We start from the raw sequence: 19708 nt of genomic DNA, 5'->3' as shown, positions 1-19708 counted from the left end.
CTGTGCTATGTGACTGACAGGGGTAAGAGTAGGGAAAGGGGGAGGTGGGGTAGATGGTAGGTGGAGGCTGTCAGAACAAAAAAGAAATGTGAAGGATTGATGTGATTTCCATTTGAAATCCTACAAAAAACAACCTTGTTTTCACCTCACCAAAATATAATTTCAAAGCAGAAAATTCACGTGAACTCTGTCTGACTTTTTCACCTGCTCTCTCCTACTCCTTCCCTCTGGTAAAGAATTTGAAAGCTGTCAAAACAGTCAGAGAGGAAAACTTAACTGTAGCAAAATGTACTGCATCATTTCAGGGATAAGGACCCAAACTCACACTGTTCTCATAATTACAAAGTTCGTAACTAAACCTATGGAACCTACTGAACAAAGTCTGCATAACTACAGTAACATGACTCAAACTGTATCTCTGGGGAATGCCTTTTAAGTGCTTCAGGGATTGATCCTACTATAATATACTGAGGTCTATTAAAATTTCACTCCATACTAATAACACTGAAAGTCAGTCTAACTTCAGCATAGAGGAAAACTTGTGACAAGCAGTTTTCTATATATTTAGAAGATTTACAGGCTTAACTAAATATAAGTTATTGAGGAAGACAAAATGATATATATATATATATATATATATATATATGAGTCATGATTGTTTGGATTTATGAAATACTACAGAATAACACCAGGCAGAAAAGCAGTCTTTCACTGCCCTGTCTGGATGAATGTCCGTTTCACCTCTGACCAGCACTGCTGCTGGCTGGGTAAGGTCAAAATTGTACACATTTGTACTTGTAACCACAATAGTGATATCCATTTACTTAAAATGCATCTTCATAGTAGAGTATTGATAAATACAAAAATCCTAGAAAACCTCCACTTTCTGTAAAATCTTTTCATGTATAATCATGTTTTTATTGGGGAAATTAATGTATATGAATATGGAGTCCATGGTAAATTGAACAGAGATGACCCCACTCTTTCTCTCTTTCTAAATGGCTCTGGCGCGACCGTAACTATGGAATAGGTTTCAGCAACTAGGAGTATGGCAGATCCTATGGCGGAAAAACCATCCAAAAGAAGCATCCAAGAAAAGTTTCTGATGTTCAAGATAAAAAAGAAACTTGTAGTTCAGAGGAAAGATTACAGTCAAAAAAAGAAAGCAACCGACGGTGAGGACACAGATTACCATTGGTGTAGCTTTTCCACATCAGACAAATATCTGATGGAAGACTGCTCTTGGGCAGGCTGGTATTTGTAAAATATTTGAAGAAGGTTATGTAGCCATTTCATTTACTCTACTTAAAAAATGGATCGCTGTCTTGGAACTGTGGTTATGTCTCTGTATGTTTGTAACTATTTCTGAATCTCAGAAGATGTTTGTGTAATCACTCTCATTGCCAGAAGGGAGACAAAAGTTCCACCCTGCAGGATTAACCATCCTCCAAAAAATGAACAGCAAACACATCACAACTCGTGAAATTTCATCTTAGACAATTGTGAATGCCATAAGAAGTTCGTATGAATTTAGGAGATTTGGACAGATAGGAAGACCTTCCTAATAAAGTCGATAATATTGTTTAACTCCTATACCTAAAAGTGGGTGGTTAGGGACAATATGCTACTTTTACTAAGTCAGTTTGCTTCAGAATCAGCACTTTGCTATAACATGATGCTCTCAGACCATGTTAGTGTTTTAAGACCACACACCCCAACACACACACACACAGTATCTTAGCCCCTAATGAACAATTAAGAGATAAGAGGCTGGGCTTTTAGTGCTAATGTAGCTAAGGTGGGGTAATCTGATCACTTCAGGGTGATAACACTGTGTGTCTATATGTGTGTGCTTGCTTGTGTGTACGAATGCATGTGTGTGGTCTGATAACAGTCCCTGGTTGAGAAACAATCATATCAGAGTGAATGAATGAGTGAATGAATAAATAAAAATGAGCTCCCCCTGTCTTCAATAGATTTCAGTGTTTTAAATATATTCTAGAAATTTCACATCACAGCAAATTACATCCTCTGTATATATTAGTTTAATTAATACCCTGTTACCATCTTTTCCCCCTTTTCATTTTCAAGTATTAATTTTTGTAATTTCTTTCAAAAGGAAAATGTGTGGTCAGAAGCACCGACGCACACATTACTTAATAAATGATAACGGTGACAATGAAAATGATTCAACGTTGGAAAGCCAGATGGTCGCTGTAAAAGGAAACCCTGAGAACAAAGAAGAAGAAGGTTAGAGAAGTCGGAGTGAACCAGAGTGAGCCAGGCAGCGTTTTTCTAGCTAATACAATCAAACGCCATATTGATCTGGGGTGAGCCACGGTGGCTGCAGCTGCACTGAGGTTCATGGCTTCAAAATCTAATTAACGTGATTGAGTTATGCATATAACAGGTAGAGAGCTGCTTAATGCAGCATCTAAATGTACATCTGTTTTAACATAGATGAACGCTTCAAACACACACACTAGAGTGGATGTAGGGGGTAAATATTTCGGTAAAATTCCAGACAATTTTAGTTGTTAGTCTTTTTTATGATCAAAAATTCCTTAATCAATCTTTATTTTCAGCTGAATGATATTTGTTCAAATCTTCCTATCTACCAACATTTTTGAAATTCCAGTTTTTATTCTCCTCAAATCTCCTCTAAGTTGATCAGTCATATAGGTTGCTTCTGGGACCATGGTTGTCAAAGGGCACAGACTGTACACTCCCTCATCCATGGTGACTGTAGGATAAAAGCTATATTACTATATAACACTATTCCCTATAGCCATTTTATTATTCAGTGCTCACTTGTAGGAAAGAAAAAAAAGTGTGGGCAAGTGCTTCATTAGTACTCCCCTTTGGACCTAACAGACTGCTGACTGGAGACAGTTGCTGCCATCTGGAGGACATCAGTGCACATAAACACAACTCAACATTCGATTGTACAGGAGCAACAAGGTCCTGTTCTGTAAAGCTGGCTCTGGGCTTAAAAACTATATATTTCAACCTAGTGCATCTCCTATAAATGTGGCAATTGTGACTCTATGGCTCATGCTAGCTTTGCCCTCTCCACTTCCATTGGGAGACAAGGAACAACTATGAAGCATGTGCGAGTATTAAATGTGAAAAGTAAAAACAAAGTGATGCATTGCAATTACTTGATGACAATAGAAAAAAAATTACCAAGTATAACCACCAGTTATTTACTGTTCTTGTTAATGACAAGAACTAATAAGTGATTGACTTATTATTTATCGAACAAATTTTGCTTAAAGCTAAAACTCTCTACACATTTAAACTACAAATGTCAGAGCCTGAATGTTCATTCTTGTGAAGCTGACACATTTTTTTGTTATTGGTATACTGTGGAAATGTATTGATCAGCCAGGAAACTTGAAGGTCATTATACTATTGACTAAAGTGATATGCTTTGATGATAGTGACATTGTCAACCAGCATTTGTGCAACATGACACACCCAATCAACATTTCTTAATAGTGCAGAGAGAGCATCTCTAATGTGCCATTTATAGTGGTTGATCAAAATCTACCATGAAGATAGATACAGTAGGCATTAGTCATACACGATATTGTTTGAAAAAAACATTATGTACTGTTAACAGAGAATGCTTTTATATTATACATCAGGCTGAATGCATTTTCAGAGTATCAGCAGCCATGCAAGAAATGCACGTAACAACAGGAACCCCCCAACCCAGTGATGAAATCCAATACTACTGACCTACACCCAAGTACTACTTTTGTTTAGCTTGTCCAGTTTGTGTTGGGAGTGCAAAGAAGTGTTGATCCAACTATGTGGTAGTGTTTGAGGTTTGTTTGTATTTTGTGCTGTTACTGGTTTGTATTATATTGTACAGGTGTACCTATTGTTGTGTTAGACCTTAGTATGTGATTGGAATGCCTCAAAGACTATCACAATAAAACAAAATCCCACTTTGACTTCACTTATCACATCTGGACTTGTGTCGATTTATTAGTAATACTTACATTGGATTCTGTGTTTGTATTTAGGATGACTTTATCATCACAGTCATCCATGTCCATAGATGTTGTCTCTGTCTGCAAATGGAAGGCACAGCTAACATGCAGCATTCAACTGTTCAGCCATGCATTTAGCCTGCCTCAGCTTCATCAGTTTAAGTAAGTATAAATGGCATGCACTACTACTACTCAAGGTTAGTTTGTAAATAATTACACAACCTCACATTTCTCATGGCACTTAAGTCACTTTTAAACTTTGTGGCATAATGGCATGAATGCTGCTCTTAATTCAATAATCCTAATGTAATATTGGGTATACATGACCAATATTAACTTCACTATTACTTTTTTTTCCTGAAAATACAACAAACCGCCAAAAAACAGCGAAAGAGACTTTGAGTCTTACCTTGACTTTCCTCCTGCTGAACTGGAAGATACCCAGCAGGCCTTTCTTCTCTGCCCTGCCCAAACTGGCAGTGCTGGAGCAAATGGAGTCTAAGAAAAGAAAAAGAAGAGGAGGAAGTGAAGAGGAGAGGAGTTGGACATGACAGTAGAATACTGTGAATTTACAGTGCACTCTCATATGTAAGCCAGTTTGGTTTGATTCCTGTGATATCTAATTCATTACTTGATAAACATTTTATTGGACACTTGGACATTTTGGAATAGTCTACATACTGCTCATATTTTTATTCACAAAGAAATGAACAGAATAATCTAATGAGTTTCTCAGCAGAGGGCGCTACACATTTATTTTCTCAAATACAACCTCCTGCTAACCTTCACAGTCTATAGTGCAGTAAGTAAGAATGTGCCGTGAACACTGTTGGCTCGAGGACAGGGAGGGAAGGTAAACTAACCATTAAAAAAAATAAATCACATAGCTATACTACCGGGTATCTTGGATTCTGAGAAAAGCAGAGGCAAACTAAGTTTCTAATAAATCATTTCAAAATGACTGAGATTGATGATGTTAACAAACATCAGTATCAAAATTATAATGACATTAAACCAACAACTAATTTATCTGAAGACAATGACTAACAAGCAAACATGCATGTCCAACGCACAATCTCCAAGTACAAAAGCAGGGTTAATAAGCAAACAGCAGTATGTTGGGTTAAACTGCTACATTTGGTTGAAACCAGCAACAATAAGACAGACAATACTTATCATGACTAATACCTGAGTAGGTAAGAGCTGGGGCAGAAGCCATTTTAGGCTGGAGAACTGGAAAATATGACAAGGTTTATAAACACATGAAGTCACTTAAGTATAAGAATAATTTCATCTGTTGTATTTGTACTTTTGTAACACCGCAGCACCGCTGATAGTGTTCAACCAGAGGAAGAAACACTTGGTGTATATTTACTAACCATGACACAACTTAAATAATTTGTAGATTTCTTAATGATCCAGTTTACATGACCTTCATAATAACAGTGAAAGGTTGAAAACCAATATATAACGATTACATAACAGCAACTGACCATAAAAATTACATAATGGCCGAAATGTTCCTGCTTATATCCTTCATGACCATAAACCATAAGCTTCTCCTTTAAGATCACACTCGGACAATATCTATAAATATCAGTGGGTGTGGACTGTTATGGTTACCAAGGTAATGAACCCTAACATCAGATCTTAGACCAAACGCCCTACTAGATAAAGGATGATGAATCGTAATTATTCTACCCCCAAGGGACATGTTGTATTTACCAAGGTTCATTTAGAAGAACATACATTTAGTAAGAAACACAACACAAGCTTATACCTGCAGCTGGTTAGTTATTAGTTATTTTATTAGCTATAACCAGCTATTGGCTGGGTTTGCCTGAGATCCATACCTTCCTTAGCTTCCTGCTTAGGCACAATATGTCTTTTATTCTCTTTTCTGATTGTACACCATATAATCTGGCAAAAGGTGATGAAGTTGATTAAACACTGTTGAAGTCAAACTTTATGTTCCTGATAGAAAAATGCTCTTTCCTCCTGTGCTCACCCACAGAACGGTTGGAGGGCAGCCACAGGGCAACGTGCTCTGTAGATGGTAGGGTCTCAGGCTCAATCTGAGTTGAGCAACACATGCGCTTGTTCTATACAGGCCACCTAAGTTTGCAAACCCAAGAGGCTTTGCGAAATGGGGGTCTGTCCTAAATCAGTTCTTAAAGAGTGGAAACAAGTGAGCATTTGTGCTCACTTATTGTCCCCACACACACATATATTCATAGGAATGATGTTAATTTCATAATATATAAATGGCTGAATGAGCCATTCATGATTGCATATGTTATCTGCTTTAATCAGCTTACTAACATTAGCCACCAAAGAACATTAGGTTGGGCTCTTTTCATTTTTAATTCATTGATTAATTAATTCATCCAATATCGGGATTTAATTCAAAATAACAATACAACAGTAACAAATTTCTCCCATTAAAACCTAATCTATAAAATTATCATTTTACTTTTGAAAGATGTGGCTCTCTAATGGGAAGTTCAGTTTCAATATATACACTGCACATTGAGTAATTTATAAACCCCTGAACCCCAAACAGAAAATGAAATGGACAGAAACAGTGGTTAAGGTTTACCTAGACTCTGATCGTGTACATAGAGCTCCTTGATCCCCAGCTCTGTCAGAGATTTGTCCAGTGATAATTCGTGGCGGCTGACGCTATCCTTCAGGAGCAGGACATGTGCAGGCTCAAATTCACACTTGTCACAGATGACAGGTATCAGAGTCTGGAGTGGTACCAAGGGGTTGACGCGTACCACTGCCTTCTGGCTGCCGTGGTAGTTCACCATCAAACGTACTGTTTTCTGAAACAGAGAGAGGAGAATGGTGGGAAACATTAGACATAAATGCCTAATAACCGTATGAGATAAAAGGCTATTATGGCACTGTTGTGGCCATTGGAGAAATCTTCCCATTCTGCATTCACAGAAACATATTTTCTTGTAAATAACTGAACTGCAGTGAATAAGCAAGCTAACAAGAGTGTAAAAAGCTACTCAAAGTGGAGGTCCCACTGGCTACATCTCAGATCAAGAAGTTGGCCTTCATCGAAGAAATAAGGTGACTAAGATGAATTAAATCTTACAGGCTGACCTAACAAATATGAGATATATTTGATCATGACAGTATGGGTAAACTGACAGAATAAGGAACATTTATTAGACTAAAGATGATGATTCCTGTGAGCATATGGGTGTGCATACATGCATATGATCTTGGATGTGTGTGTGTGTGTGTGTGTGTGTGTGTGTGTGTGTGTAGGTAGTCAACACTACAAAGTTATCTGTCATAGAGAAGTGATATAGACTGTACAGCATTAAGTGGTTCACATCAGCCTCTATAAAAACACACACGCCACTTCAACTTCAGTGGCTTTTTTATTTCAAGTAAAGTGACATTCAATGTTATGTATCACTACAGGGAAAAGTGCTTCAACTACATGACAGCACTCAGAGCACATGGCTTCACAAGACTTCCCCAGTAAGCCTTTAGTGTCACAGTCAAAACTGTTGCTGATAGACCGCAGACTAATCATAGATAAGAGAAGAACAGCAGGAGTCCTTTATAAAGGGGTTTAATTTAACTGAAATCCCATCTGTTCACTTTGTCATTGTTTCTACTTCTGTTGTATTCCTCATGTACCAGTAAAAGGCACCAAGCTACTGTTATATCAGGCTGAAGTTTGCTATATTGAATTGAACACTTGACTGGGTGCAAGGTTTACACATGTTTAAATATTGTTGAGTGAATCAGTCAAGTTATACAGATGCTATATTGTATTTCATTTTACTGAAACATGTTTCTTACATTTGTCCACCCCATTCATATTAAAGAATGTAGATTTAATATTAGAAACACAATACAGTTTAACAGCATAACTCCAAAATGATCATTAAGTTAAAATCAACACTTTTCTCAAACAGTTCCAACAAAACAACATCAACATCTTCATGAAGGTAGGATGTATTACAGGGCTGTTGTATTAGACTGCATTCATTTTAGCTGGATGTACCTAATAAACTGACAACAGTGAGTAGAGTACAGTATATCACACTTAAATAATTGCATTTTAACTGCTGACACTGGTGTGGTACAATGAAAAGACGGATAAAACGGAGGGATGACTGACAGCTGTGTCTGGAATAGTCTCAGTCTCTGGCCTAAGGACAGGTAAGGTCAAAGGGAGAGAGAGCAGCCAGTGAGCCCTGAGAAGAGCAGAGAAATAATGCATGGTAACTAAAGGTAAGGCACTCATCAAATATTCAAACTGTAGGAGGAGAGCAAAGGAGAGGCAGAGAAAAGGGGGGAGAGAAAGTTTCAAATGCTCAATAGAAATAAGTATTTATAACTTCAGATCAGGCAAGTGAGCTGTAAAAACAGATGATATAAAAACAAGACAGAGGGGGATATAGCTGATGAGGACAAAAAAGGCACACAAGACTGAAAGTCCAGCATATAAGAACTGACTCCAATGTCATACTAGGTCAGTTTAATCCCAACTGGCTTCCTACCTTAGCATGGGCCCTTACAGGTTTCACTGGCCTTGCCTCCTGCCAGCGGTCAGAAGTAAAAGGTAGAGAAGGGAGGGACGGACATTACACAAGGCTGTGGGGCAAGGATCTATGCATATAGTACATGTAAACTGCACAACTATTATATATACTGACGGCTTTTTCACTGGTCTTCTGTACTACATTAATCTAAATTACAACAAAACATAAATAGCTTTGGGGTATTTTGCACTCGTATTTTCAAATATTAGTTGTCCCTGCCATTAAAACCCAGAAGAATCCAAGCTGACAAGCATAATTTCAGCAGGTTTTAAATATGCTGTGACATGTACAAAATCCTAAATACAAAGCACACATGGCAAAAAGAACATCCAGATCACAGCATCAGGCTAAGCCGTTTCTCACCTCTGGCACTTTGGGCGCTGGTCTGCGCACCACTTTCTCCTCCCAAACTTTCTCCTTGATGAGGACACAGGCCACGTTGAGGGAGCCCAGCAGCGCGTTGGGCTTGAACCCCAAACTGTGGCCCTCGGGTGACAGCAGATCCAGGGTGTGCAGTGCAGGATTCAGGTGGTAGCGGCTACACAGCTCGACCAGCAGGTCCATCAGCGCCTTACTGAGAGAGGGAGAAAGAGAGAGAAGGGAGGAGAGAGAAAAAGTGAAAAAGAGGGGAGGGGGGGGAAGAGAGGGAGGGAGTTTGGAAGAAAGAACCACAGGAGGTGACGAGGAGTGAGGGAGAAAGAGAGGGAGGCAGGAGAGAAGATAGGGTTACAAAGCCTATCTAGCTTTAGGTATGGTAAAGACAATTTTAATTACTTCATACAACAACACTCATACCTGATGCCCTTAGAGTGGATGGCTAACTGATAGGCACAAGGAATATGATTTTAAACATTGAGCTGATGTAGATTGAATGGCAAAAGCACAGATTGTGACATGAAGAGCAAAATGCTACCTATGTAGCTTTTGCAGGAGAATTGAAAACAAAGGCCCAAAAACATCAGAAGGCAGAGAAGCCACTTATCATATACTGTAGATTTAATCTGTGTGGTGTATCAAGACAGAAACTCTAAAGAGCATCCTGCAATAAAAGGGCAGTGGACAAAACATAGTGGCATAGAGAAATAATGACACCATTTATGTCCATCAAGCCACAGGAGAAGTTCTGATGTCTGCACTGAGGGGTGGGCGGCTATAGCACTACCTGTCAGTCCTCAGATAAAGAAACCAAGACCAGTCTCCAGTGTTTTCTAGAAGCAGCCAGATCAGATGACAGAACTGAGAGATAACACTACAAAGGACACCATTGACAATCACTATTGCATGGACAGTCTAACTAAAAGGACAATCTGCAATCAACAGACCCGGTGTTCTGTGTTTTGTGCTTCTCAATGCTGGGGTAGGCAACGTTGGACAACAAGCAAGAGACAGCTAGATTTTGAAAGTATCCAACCGAAGAAATCCCACCTTCTCCCGTCAGGCCTCCAGCCTAAGTCACTCCCCCAAAAGACATTTTACGAGCACTGAGTGCACGGACAGAGTGCAGGTAGGTAAGTAGACAGGGAAGTAAGCCACATAATCAACAGAAAGAAATCATCCAGTGTAGTACTGAATACATGTCACATTTCCACCTGTTAACCTCCCTGGTTCATTCCCACTGAACTTCAACATCATCACATTTTCCAATCATGACAAGCTACATTACAGGCTTTTATTTGCTAAAATCACTGAATTGACCCTGCCTTTATTTGGGACAGGCCTTTAATTCCTTTAGCACAAAACTGAAACTACTATGAAACAGTTTAAATCTATAAGAATTAGACTTTGGGTCTTGTTGTTTCTGTTAAATGAACTGAACAGTTGTATTGTGGAGAATCTAACAATGAGTAGCATGTCCATACTGACATATTGATCATGCGCTTAAACATTAATATTTGTTTATTTTTTATTTTTTTTATTAAAAAAACCAAAAACAAAAACCCCACAAAACACATTAATATTTGTATTAACGATCTAAGCAGCTTAGAAGCAGCTAAAGTGGGCAACCCCGTGGGATTTAAGAGGTTTTATACATCCAAAGAACTTCTATAAAAACTAGCCCAAGCGTTTAATTGAGGCAGACATTTATTTGTCAAAATGTGTTCCCACACCAGGCCAGTAAAGGAGGTAGGCGGCTATTTGGGACTCGGCTATTAATTGAAGTTTTACGGTGTTACCGTTTCAGTTTCATTCCCTGTTTTCTTTTCTTAGTTCTGTGTTTTAGTTCCTGCCTTAGTGTTTAGTCCTGGTTCTGTGTTTTAGTTCCATTTACTAGTTAATTTTTTTTCCCCATTTAGCTTTTATATGCTCATTCATCCTGGTCCTGTGCTCCTGTCCTGAGTTCTGCCCATTTGGTAATTCATGCATTCTGTGTTCCGTTTCAGTCATCCTGGTCCTTTTGTCGGTCTGTCTTCTTCTTGTCCTTATCCATTTCTTCATTTTGATGAAAGTACGTTCGGGTCCTTGTCTGTGTCAAGTTACGTTTTTGTCTTTGAGTGCTTTGTCTATTCAGTCCGTGTTTCAGTGTTATGCTGTTTCCTGTTTTGTTTTAAAGTTATCTGCGTTCGCTTTGTGTGTCTAGTTTTGCTGCCCGTTCTGTTTCATAATGTCTCGTTGTGCTCCTGCACTGCTTGTTTGCTGTTGTATTTAATCCCTGTGTTGTGTTCAGTCCGCGTCGGATCACTGTTGAAATGTTTTGTAGCATCAACGTCACTTGATTGTACAGTCATGAAGCTTATCCTCATATGTTACCTCACCCTCTCTTCCAGCCAGTCTGTTTCCTCGCCTGATTCCTGGTTGGTTCCTGTTTCAATTATTGAGTCTAAGTATCCTGTTTGATTGTGTTTTGGACTTCACTCCCTTTCTGGATTTTACTTTGCCTTGTTGCACTTCTCTTACTTTGCTATGTTACACAAGCTTTTTTAGTCTAATAAATAAACAAAACCAAACTAATTGTCGTTATCATAGAACACACTTCATTCAAACTCGACAGAAACAAAATAAAACTCGACAAAAGCATCTTGGTTTTCCACTATTCCAACAATCCCTAACTGTTGTTTGTTCAAAACAAACCCTTAATGCTAAAAAATAGTCTAGCTCTACATGCTGTCGCTGCCTCTCTGCCTTGCATGGCTAACTGAGCTAACTAGCTAACAGCAGTTAGCAGTAGTTATGACCTAATATGTGCTGCTTTTTTGGAGTATGAATTCGACAGATGGAGAGTTTTGTTAGTTCTTACACATCGTACCTTAAGTTGTTTTGTGCACATTGAAATTCTGGAAAATCAAACTATACATTATACTGTAAAGACACAATATTAGTATAATACTACAATCAGGAATGTAAACATTAGCACCAGTCCTACAATTCTCCTATAACAGTGCCACACAAATGTTACTACATTATCTACTACATTAGTATTTTTAAAGTATTTTATCTTAATTCACCTTGTTTAACTGTCCATGTTCACACAATAAATTGATCGCAGTAATGGTTGGGTGTGCTACTTAGCATCAGCTATTTATGATATACTGTATGTGTACATTTATGACACTCTGCCTATGACCATATAAACTATTACCGTATATGGTTCTAATTTCCTTACTGTAAACACAGCCCATCTGAAAATGCAATTTCAAATATTCCATTACCAGAAATGCCCGTTTACCAAAACATTCTACATGTTTAACTTTAGAAAGTTCCCTTTATAATAAAACAACTTACGTTTACTTCTAGTGAGAAGTAGCACAGAGATGCCTACTGGCCTAAAGCTTGACTATGGTTATTAGAAGAGCACCTTGTTGTTCTGTACTAGGGGAGGCATCTTTGATTTTGTGCCTCAAAGGAGAGAATCTCATTAGGGGTAGAGAGAATTAGCAGGTCAGCCTTCATCTGTCAACTCTCTGGGACAACGCTTGAATGGGACCCTTTGACAAGGCCCACTGGCACAGCAACCCAAACTGACCCAGAAGACAAACAGGTCTCATACTGTTTGTCAGGTGACTAGTCAGAAAACAAAATTATATTGCTCAACTAAGCAATAACTAAGATCTTCATGTTTATAGATATTAACAATTTCCTGTAGATATGGATGGATTGATGGACATGTTGGAGTCAAATAACACAGCATCCATGAGGAAAACAATTTGGTTGCAATATAAAAACACTAGAAAGAGAGTGATACAGTCAGAGTAAATGTGTGCTTGTGTGCCCCTTCTGTCCTCTCACCTGCCATCCTCAGTTACAGAGGTCTGATATCCCTGTGGTAGAGTTAGCTGTAAATCCACAGTGGGCCTCAGCATGTTCTCCTTGGCGTCCATGCCTGATGTCCCTCCTCCATCAGGTACAGTGTTTCTGAAGATGTGGCGTGGGGCAGGTTGGGGAGCCAGCGGCGGAGGTGGGGCACGCGCCTTCATTCTCCTCCTGCGACAAAGGAAAAGACACTCAGAGGAGAAATCTTATTAACGTTTTCCTTGTAGTTTCTGACATCATATGTATGTTAGGAAAAAAACAGGCATTCATTTAATGATATCACATTTAGAGTTCATGAAGCAGTTATCTGATCTATCAAGGATAGATGCATGATGTTTTGATTAAGTCAAGTAAACAGTGTATTGATTCTTAAGCAAAACGCCCTTTTCATTTGATGCAATGTTTTCCCATTCTGACTCCTATTGAAACAAATAAATCATAAAGATCATTTTGGTTCCTAATGAGTCATTTTTGTTTTTCTTGAGTCCAGTCTTGGTTACACAGCATAACAACCTAATGAACACAACCCACTACCATGACCTCAGGAGCAGCCTGAATACCAATCACTTTTTTCTGTCTTTCTGTTTGTGACACAGTCTCTCTCTTCATTAAGATTACACAACTGTCAACAGATATGTTAAGATGACCCTTTTGCTTGTCAATATGATCTAGCTGTAAGCAGCTGCTTATTCCATCTGTTCCTAACAATAATATGAATAATTATTTAATCATTTATAATAACACCCTCTCTTTAATCAATCTTACTCACTTTTCAAAATACTCTAATGTCACATAACCAATATCTGCTTATATAAAGTATAAACTTTTGTGTAGCACCAAAAACTGTTCAAAGCCGCAATATTTAGAGGGTCATAAGGTTTTTGGTTGGCTCAGGTACACACCATGCATAATTTAGAGTGTTGACAATAGCTCTATGAAAACCATAAAAAAAACTACACTCACAAAACAGCTCATGTGGGTGGCGATGTGGCAGATGTCAATAAAATGCTGGCGACGAGATGCTGCTCTTTGCACATTTGACCTCGGCTCAACATAAACTGTACTTAGCCGGACAGGGACAGCTGATTAGACAGAAAACAAACACTTCATTCTGCTAACAATGACAAATAGCTGTTCTATATCACACATTTCAGCACACACACTCCCTCTCTGTCTTCACAGCACAAATATTAGCGTTAGATAAAAAATTAAGAAACAAAAAAAACATGCCACTCACATCAAAAACAATCCTTGTGATGATTAAGTGTTCCAAAAGTATTATATATCAGACTGTTTATAAATCCAGTTCCAAGGATTAGGCACACTCTCGGAGTGAATGTGTATGTGTATCAAGTGGTGTATAATCCAGTATCCTTTCTAGGTACTCCTTCCCAGTGTAAAGGCTAGGAGAGCAGAGTGAAGGAAGAATGCCTGGGAACACGGTGAGCGGACTCTAACCTGGCTACAGTTAACCATTAACGGCTATGTCTGATATCAACTAACTCTCACCCACAAGCCCCACAGTGTCATTGACTCATTGTGTAATACAGAAAGTGATTTTCAGCGGATACATCATGGGACTGACAGACTATACTTAAGGGTTTGACAGCATTGAGCATAATCTGTGGTGTAGATAATTTCAATTCACTAACTGCATGGTGCTCTGTCTAAATATGCATTTAAAAACATATGTGTTTTTATGTTTTTGTAAATGTACGAGATTTTGGTAATTTTCTGGTGAGTCTGTGTTTTCGAAGGTAAACAGATCTGGGCTCTGTGGAACTGTGGAACTGGGCCCCGGCCAGGCTTAACACAGTCAGCTAGTATCCTCCTCTCCCTCTCTCTTGCTGTTTGTCTCACCATAACATTTCACTCTCCCTCTCTCTCACCCTCTCTCTAACACACACAAAGACTCCTTTAGGAAAAGCCTCGTCTCCCACAGAGTTAGAATGAGCAAGCGTAAACAGAGAGAGAAAGGGTGAGAGAGTATAGAAGAAGCAGGGAACGAAGGGCAAGGAAACCCTGTGCTCCAGCAGGGGAAAGTAGTGCTTCGCTGCTACAGGGACTGAGTTACAAATGGGCTCCAACACACACACACACACAAGGTTACTAATGGATCTTTCAGATCCACTCACTTATTTTCACTTGACCAAACAACATTAACAAGGATATATTTATTTCACTATCCTCTGTTAAATCTGTTCTGGCTTGAGCTGTTTATGCCACTCAAATGAATGTTACCAAACGTTTAAAAAATAAGTCTCTAATACAAATAAATGCTAAATTCAGATCAAACTACCAAAGGTGCTTTAGACTCATATGTTAAAATCATCCAGGACAACACGTGAGTCCACAAATATAATACAACAAAGACAAGTCAGTTCGTTCGCTTATTTGATGGGAGCATATACTAAAATCATCAAGTACTAAATATACTACAATCAAGTCTCCACAGTAGGTAATTCATCCGGCATCTCATGTAAACACTGACATATAATAATGTAACAACAATGTGGAAAGCAGCTGAATATATAAAGCCATAAGCTATAAAACTACAGTATAGATATGGTAAAATGTTTTATATCTTCAAACAGGAAATCACAAACTGACAGGCCAATCAACATTTCTCAAAAGCTGGACTCTCTCATTTACATTAACTTAAACTTAATACTCAATGTGTCAGGAGACAATTTTGTAGTTTATGATACTCAATCATAAAGATGGATATAAAAAAGGAATATTTCTAAAAAATATAATGGATGCCAGATTTACAGTTTAGTATTTTAGCTCCTACAAGTCAGTGCATGGCGCACTTTTGCGATAATGCTGGTTGCCATCTATTACTGAACATAGAATGTGTTGATTGTGGAGCAATAATCAAACAATGACACATGTCTGAATCAGGTGTATATGATGTCATTCTTAATGGCATCAAGTGCAGGTCAATCATCACCCAACGGTGTTGTGTTTCTTTAAGTCAGTAATACATTCTAGCTGGTCAGACTTTGATGTTGTCTTAATCCAAACAGACATACAAGTGTTTTAGCTAACTACTAGGAACTTTTGGTTCTTGTCAACATGGCCTTTAATGACAGCAAAAGAAAGGTATCTGTAATATTTAAATGAGCTATTTATATTTAAAAACTGTTATAACCTTACCTTTGTTCTCAGTGAATAGTAAGTAATGATGTAACACGTGGGCCTATACACAGCCTACCAGTCACCCTATTTTGCGGTCTGTGTGCTAGCCTCTTTAACGGATTAGTCTCACTGTCTGCACGTCTGTGTGTATGGAAGTGCATTTACAGTGTGTGTGTGAACGTCAGGCTACCTCCTCCCTGACCCAAATACAACCATGCTCACTCCTTGTTAGGATAAATCAAGTCTGTGTGTGAGTACGACTCAGTTTGTGTGTTCATGTGTGTGGTTGTGTAAGTTATAGATCAGTGTGAATACGGGACAGAATGAAAATAAAAAAACTATGCTAACTGCACAAATTCAGCACTGTCCCGGACAGAAATGGAAAAGGTGTCATAAAGATGTAAGCAAAAATTAAATGCTGTTCAAATGACAGGTTTGGCGATACGTATGCAATGCAAATACATGAACGTCAGAGTCAGATTTCTGTTGTTACTTGAGAAGTTAAATTACATTACACAGCTCAGACACACTAGAGACTACCTAAGGTTCTTTGCTGAGGAAAGAAGGAACTGTCAGTGACTGTATTAATCCCAGCCATGGAAACATGGCCTAAAAATGTCCCACTCTGGAAGATCTTAAAAATAACCAATAAAAATAACGGAATATATTATTTTATGCTCTGAACTGTGCTCTGTCAGCACCAACGCCACCAAAACAAATTCCATTTACAAGTGGTCTGTTTTTTAGCTGAAAACTATTTCCTGCCACTTTCAAATGATTGTATGTCTATGGTATTTTACTCTCTTCTTTCAGTCAGCAATTCCTATATAATAAAAGGATCAGTCAGTCTGCTACTGATACCAGCAATGCAGTGGTACAGAATGCTACAAATACGACGGCATGAGAAAGACAGACAGACTAGCCTACTTTAAAACAACAAAGTCTGCTGTGCAAGTGAATAAATGAAACTACGCTTTAAGGCAGCAGGCAGAGCCACAAACATTCATGAAGTCAGTAAGTCAGTCGGAGAGATGGACATCCCATCAGATGAGAGTCTGTTTAGTGTCAGACAATAGGATCACCGAAACAATGAGCCACTATCTTCTAATGAAGACATCCAACTGGGAATTTAGATTAGATTAATTGGCCCAAATCACAGCGCTGACTGCCCTACATTCACTATGAAAAACTTGCATTCTGAGAATATAAACAATGGATGAAACCAAAACTGTATGACATATAATTGATGTAAAAATAAACATATATAATAACATATTTGAGTAACATAAACACTGTATAAGACAATATTTCAACTGTCCTACAAGATCTTTCTTTTGACAAGTTAAAACACTTGCTGGCTGGCTGTCTTCAACACACACATACACACAAAATTGCCTAACCTTTTCTAAATGCTAGAAGTTTCAGATCTAATCTGTCCTATCAAACATATGTCTAGCTATATTCAAAGCAGGGGTGTTTTAAATTACTGAAACTTTGTAGAACCTCGTGGTGCTCTGCTGAGCAGCTACAATACCTGCATCTGCTTGAAGAAGCTGTATACATGTAAACTGTATAAAATAAATTGTTCTTTTGTAATTTATTTGTAGTTTTATTGTTGTTTTGCATGCCAATAAAGCTAGATTGAATTGAAGAAGCACATTCATGTTTATATAGCTTGACAAGGCAATGTTTCATTCCCAGTTGATGACTTCAAAGATAGTTTGAGAATAAAAAAAGGAGTAGCTCATTTGGTAGCGGGGGTTGGTAATGATGGTGGTTCCATTCCTGACCTCGGACCCCACCCACCCTTAAGCCAGTCACTAAATACCAAAAGACCTAAATAACCTTTAGTTGTAGTACTGTAAAAGTATATTACAGTATATTACAGCTCCATTCTGTCTTATTCCTGAATGAGTAAAAAAAGATATTTTCAAAATGGGCTCGATTCATGATGATTCCTTCAAATCATGGAATATTATTTGGGAGACAGATCAGTGAAGAGTAGAAACATCAACAAAGTGTGCATGTTTTATCCCTGAGTGCCACACACCCTGCCCATAAGCTCACACACATGCCACACTTGCCTGCATGCACACTTGACTTTTAACCTCCTGTTGTGCATTGGACACAGTGTGAATGATACACATCCTGGACCATCAGCCACTCCCCTCACACCCACACACACAGCGCCCCACTACCTAGTCAGAATACCCCTTGGGTGTCATGGCGTACCCATGGAAACCTATATTTACCCCACTTGACAACAGAAGAGTGCAGTCCCTTCGTTTAGTAGCAGCTGTGGATTTTGAGTACACACAATGGGTGAGTGACCAAGAGAAAGATAAAGGAGCAGGGACAGAAAGCCATGAAAGACAGGAAGACAGACTTTCTGTTTTAGAAGTGAGTATTGGAGACATATGAGCCCGGTAAAGCATTTGTTTGCAGTTGCTAGGCCTACAGCCTCCTAGTTTAGCATATGCCTCGATGCTCATGTTACCAGCCATGTGGTTAAAAACCCCACCCTACTGTGATGCCAAGTAAACTTGTTTAATGATAATGCTAGTCTGACTCTGTATTCCCACTACTGGGGTGGTCCACCACAACCTCCCCGCTGGCCCCATAGCAAGTAAAAAATGCAGAACGTTTAGAGCGCACTGAAGTACAAACTATATATATATACTCTTTATGTGTGAATCTGCTTTTCTGTGCAGTTTTAACTTCACATTTGCTTTGTGGTTGTAGTTTCTAAAGGGAAAAATTACACCAATTTTGAAGCATTTTTAGTTTGTTCGGTGTGCAAGTAGGGCTGGGCAACGTTAATTTAATTAATTTGAATCTCAAATTTGCACTTAATTTTTCTATTTTTATTTATTTTGTTGAGCAAAAGGGACTGAAAAAATGTTTTACTTATTCATGCATATTTGTTGAAAAAAAGATTTTATCATAATTGTTTTGAATGTTCTACATCAGATTTGTGAAATCATCCAGTGTTTGGCAAGTGTTTGTCATGTTCTGACCACAAAGAATAGTTTAAAACTACAATTTACCAACCAAGATTAAAGGCTTTTTTTAGCTCCTGAGTGACTTTTCACATTTATCGAGATAATTATCAATATCGAATAATATGAAATTCTCTATCATGATAACATTGTTGGCCATATCGCCCGGCCCTATGTGAAAGATAATCAAAATTAATCACAGATAAACTTTCTTGTAAACAAACAAAAGTTATGTTTACATTCAGTGTTACTCAACAAAGTATTTGCATATTAGCAAATGCATATCTTTGAGGTCTAACAAATGTGATTCTTGGCATTGACCAGTGGAATAGTGAGTGAATGCTGCATAATGTGGATACATGCGGTGTATAATGACAGGGATGGCAGATTTGACAACCTTCCACAATAATAGTTTTAATATAACTCATTAACATAATTCTCTACAATCAAAAAAGCTCCTTAAGTTATATAAATCAACATCAGTTTGACCTAATGCCTTGGGGTCTGTTAGGCTGTATTGGTGTAACAACTTTTTGCTCCACTCTTGGACAGCTGTCAACAGTCTGTGGTTACAGTTTGTATACAATCATGAACCATTCTCAACATTTGAATGATTAAGTAATACTAATTTAGTATTTTATATACTGTATATATATATATATATATATATATATATAAATCCCATCTCTTTGCTTGTTTGTATCAGTACAATAAGCATGTTTTATAGAGGCTGCAGTGTTTA

At 38.2% G+C, this 19708-nt stretch overlaps 1 protein-coding gene across 8 annotated transcripts in view; it reads right to left on the bottom strand.

The window, feature by feature from the left end:
- Positions 1-19708, bottom strand: part of cobl (cordon-bleu WH2 repeat protein) — a 69039-nt gene that overhangs the window by 36807 nt on the left and 12524 nt on the right. For 3 of the 8 annotated variants that reach the window (XM_046043861.1, XM_046043860.1, XM_046043866.1), the window contains exons 3-8: positions 12803-12997; positions 8942-9152; positions 8537-8575; positions 6601-6829; positions 4411-4499; positions 4011-4082 (exon numbers count right to left, since the gene is read on the bottom strand). In XM_046043861.1, coding sequence (XP_045899817.1) covers positions 4011-4082; positions 4411-4499; positions 6601-6829; positions 8537-8575; positions 8942-9152; positions 12803-12997 — 835 coding nt within the window. Of the gene's footprint in view, positions 1-4010; positions 4083-4410; positions 4500-6600; positions 6830-8536; positions 8576-8941; positions 9153-11331; positions 11407-12802; positions 13057-13789; positions 13859-19708 lie in introns of those variants that run through there. The other 5 variants (XM_046043865.1, XM_046043868.1, XM_046043863.1 and 2 more) reach the window with 4 other exon arrangements.

Source organism: Micropterus dolomieu, linkage group LG03, assembly GCF_021292245.1.
Source record: "Micropterus dolomieu isolate WLL.071019.BEF.003 ecotype Adirondacks linkage group LG03, ASM2129224v1, whole genome shotgun sequence".
NCBI lineage: Eukaryota > Metazoa > Chordata > Actinopteri > Centrarchiformes > Centrarchidae > Micropterus > Micropterus dolomieu.
Note: the sequence above shows the minus strand (reverse complement) of the source record. Positions and strands in the feature narration are given on the sequence as shown.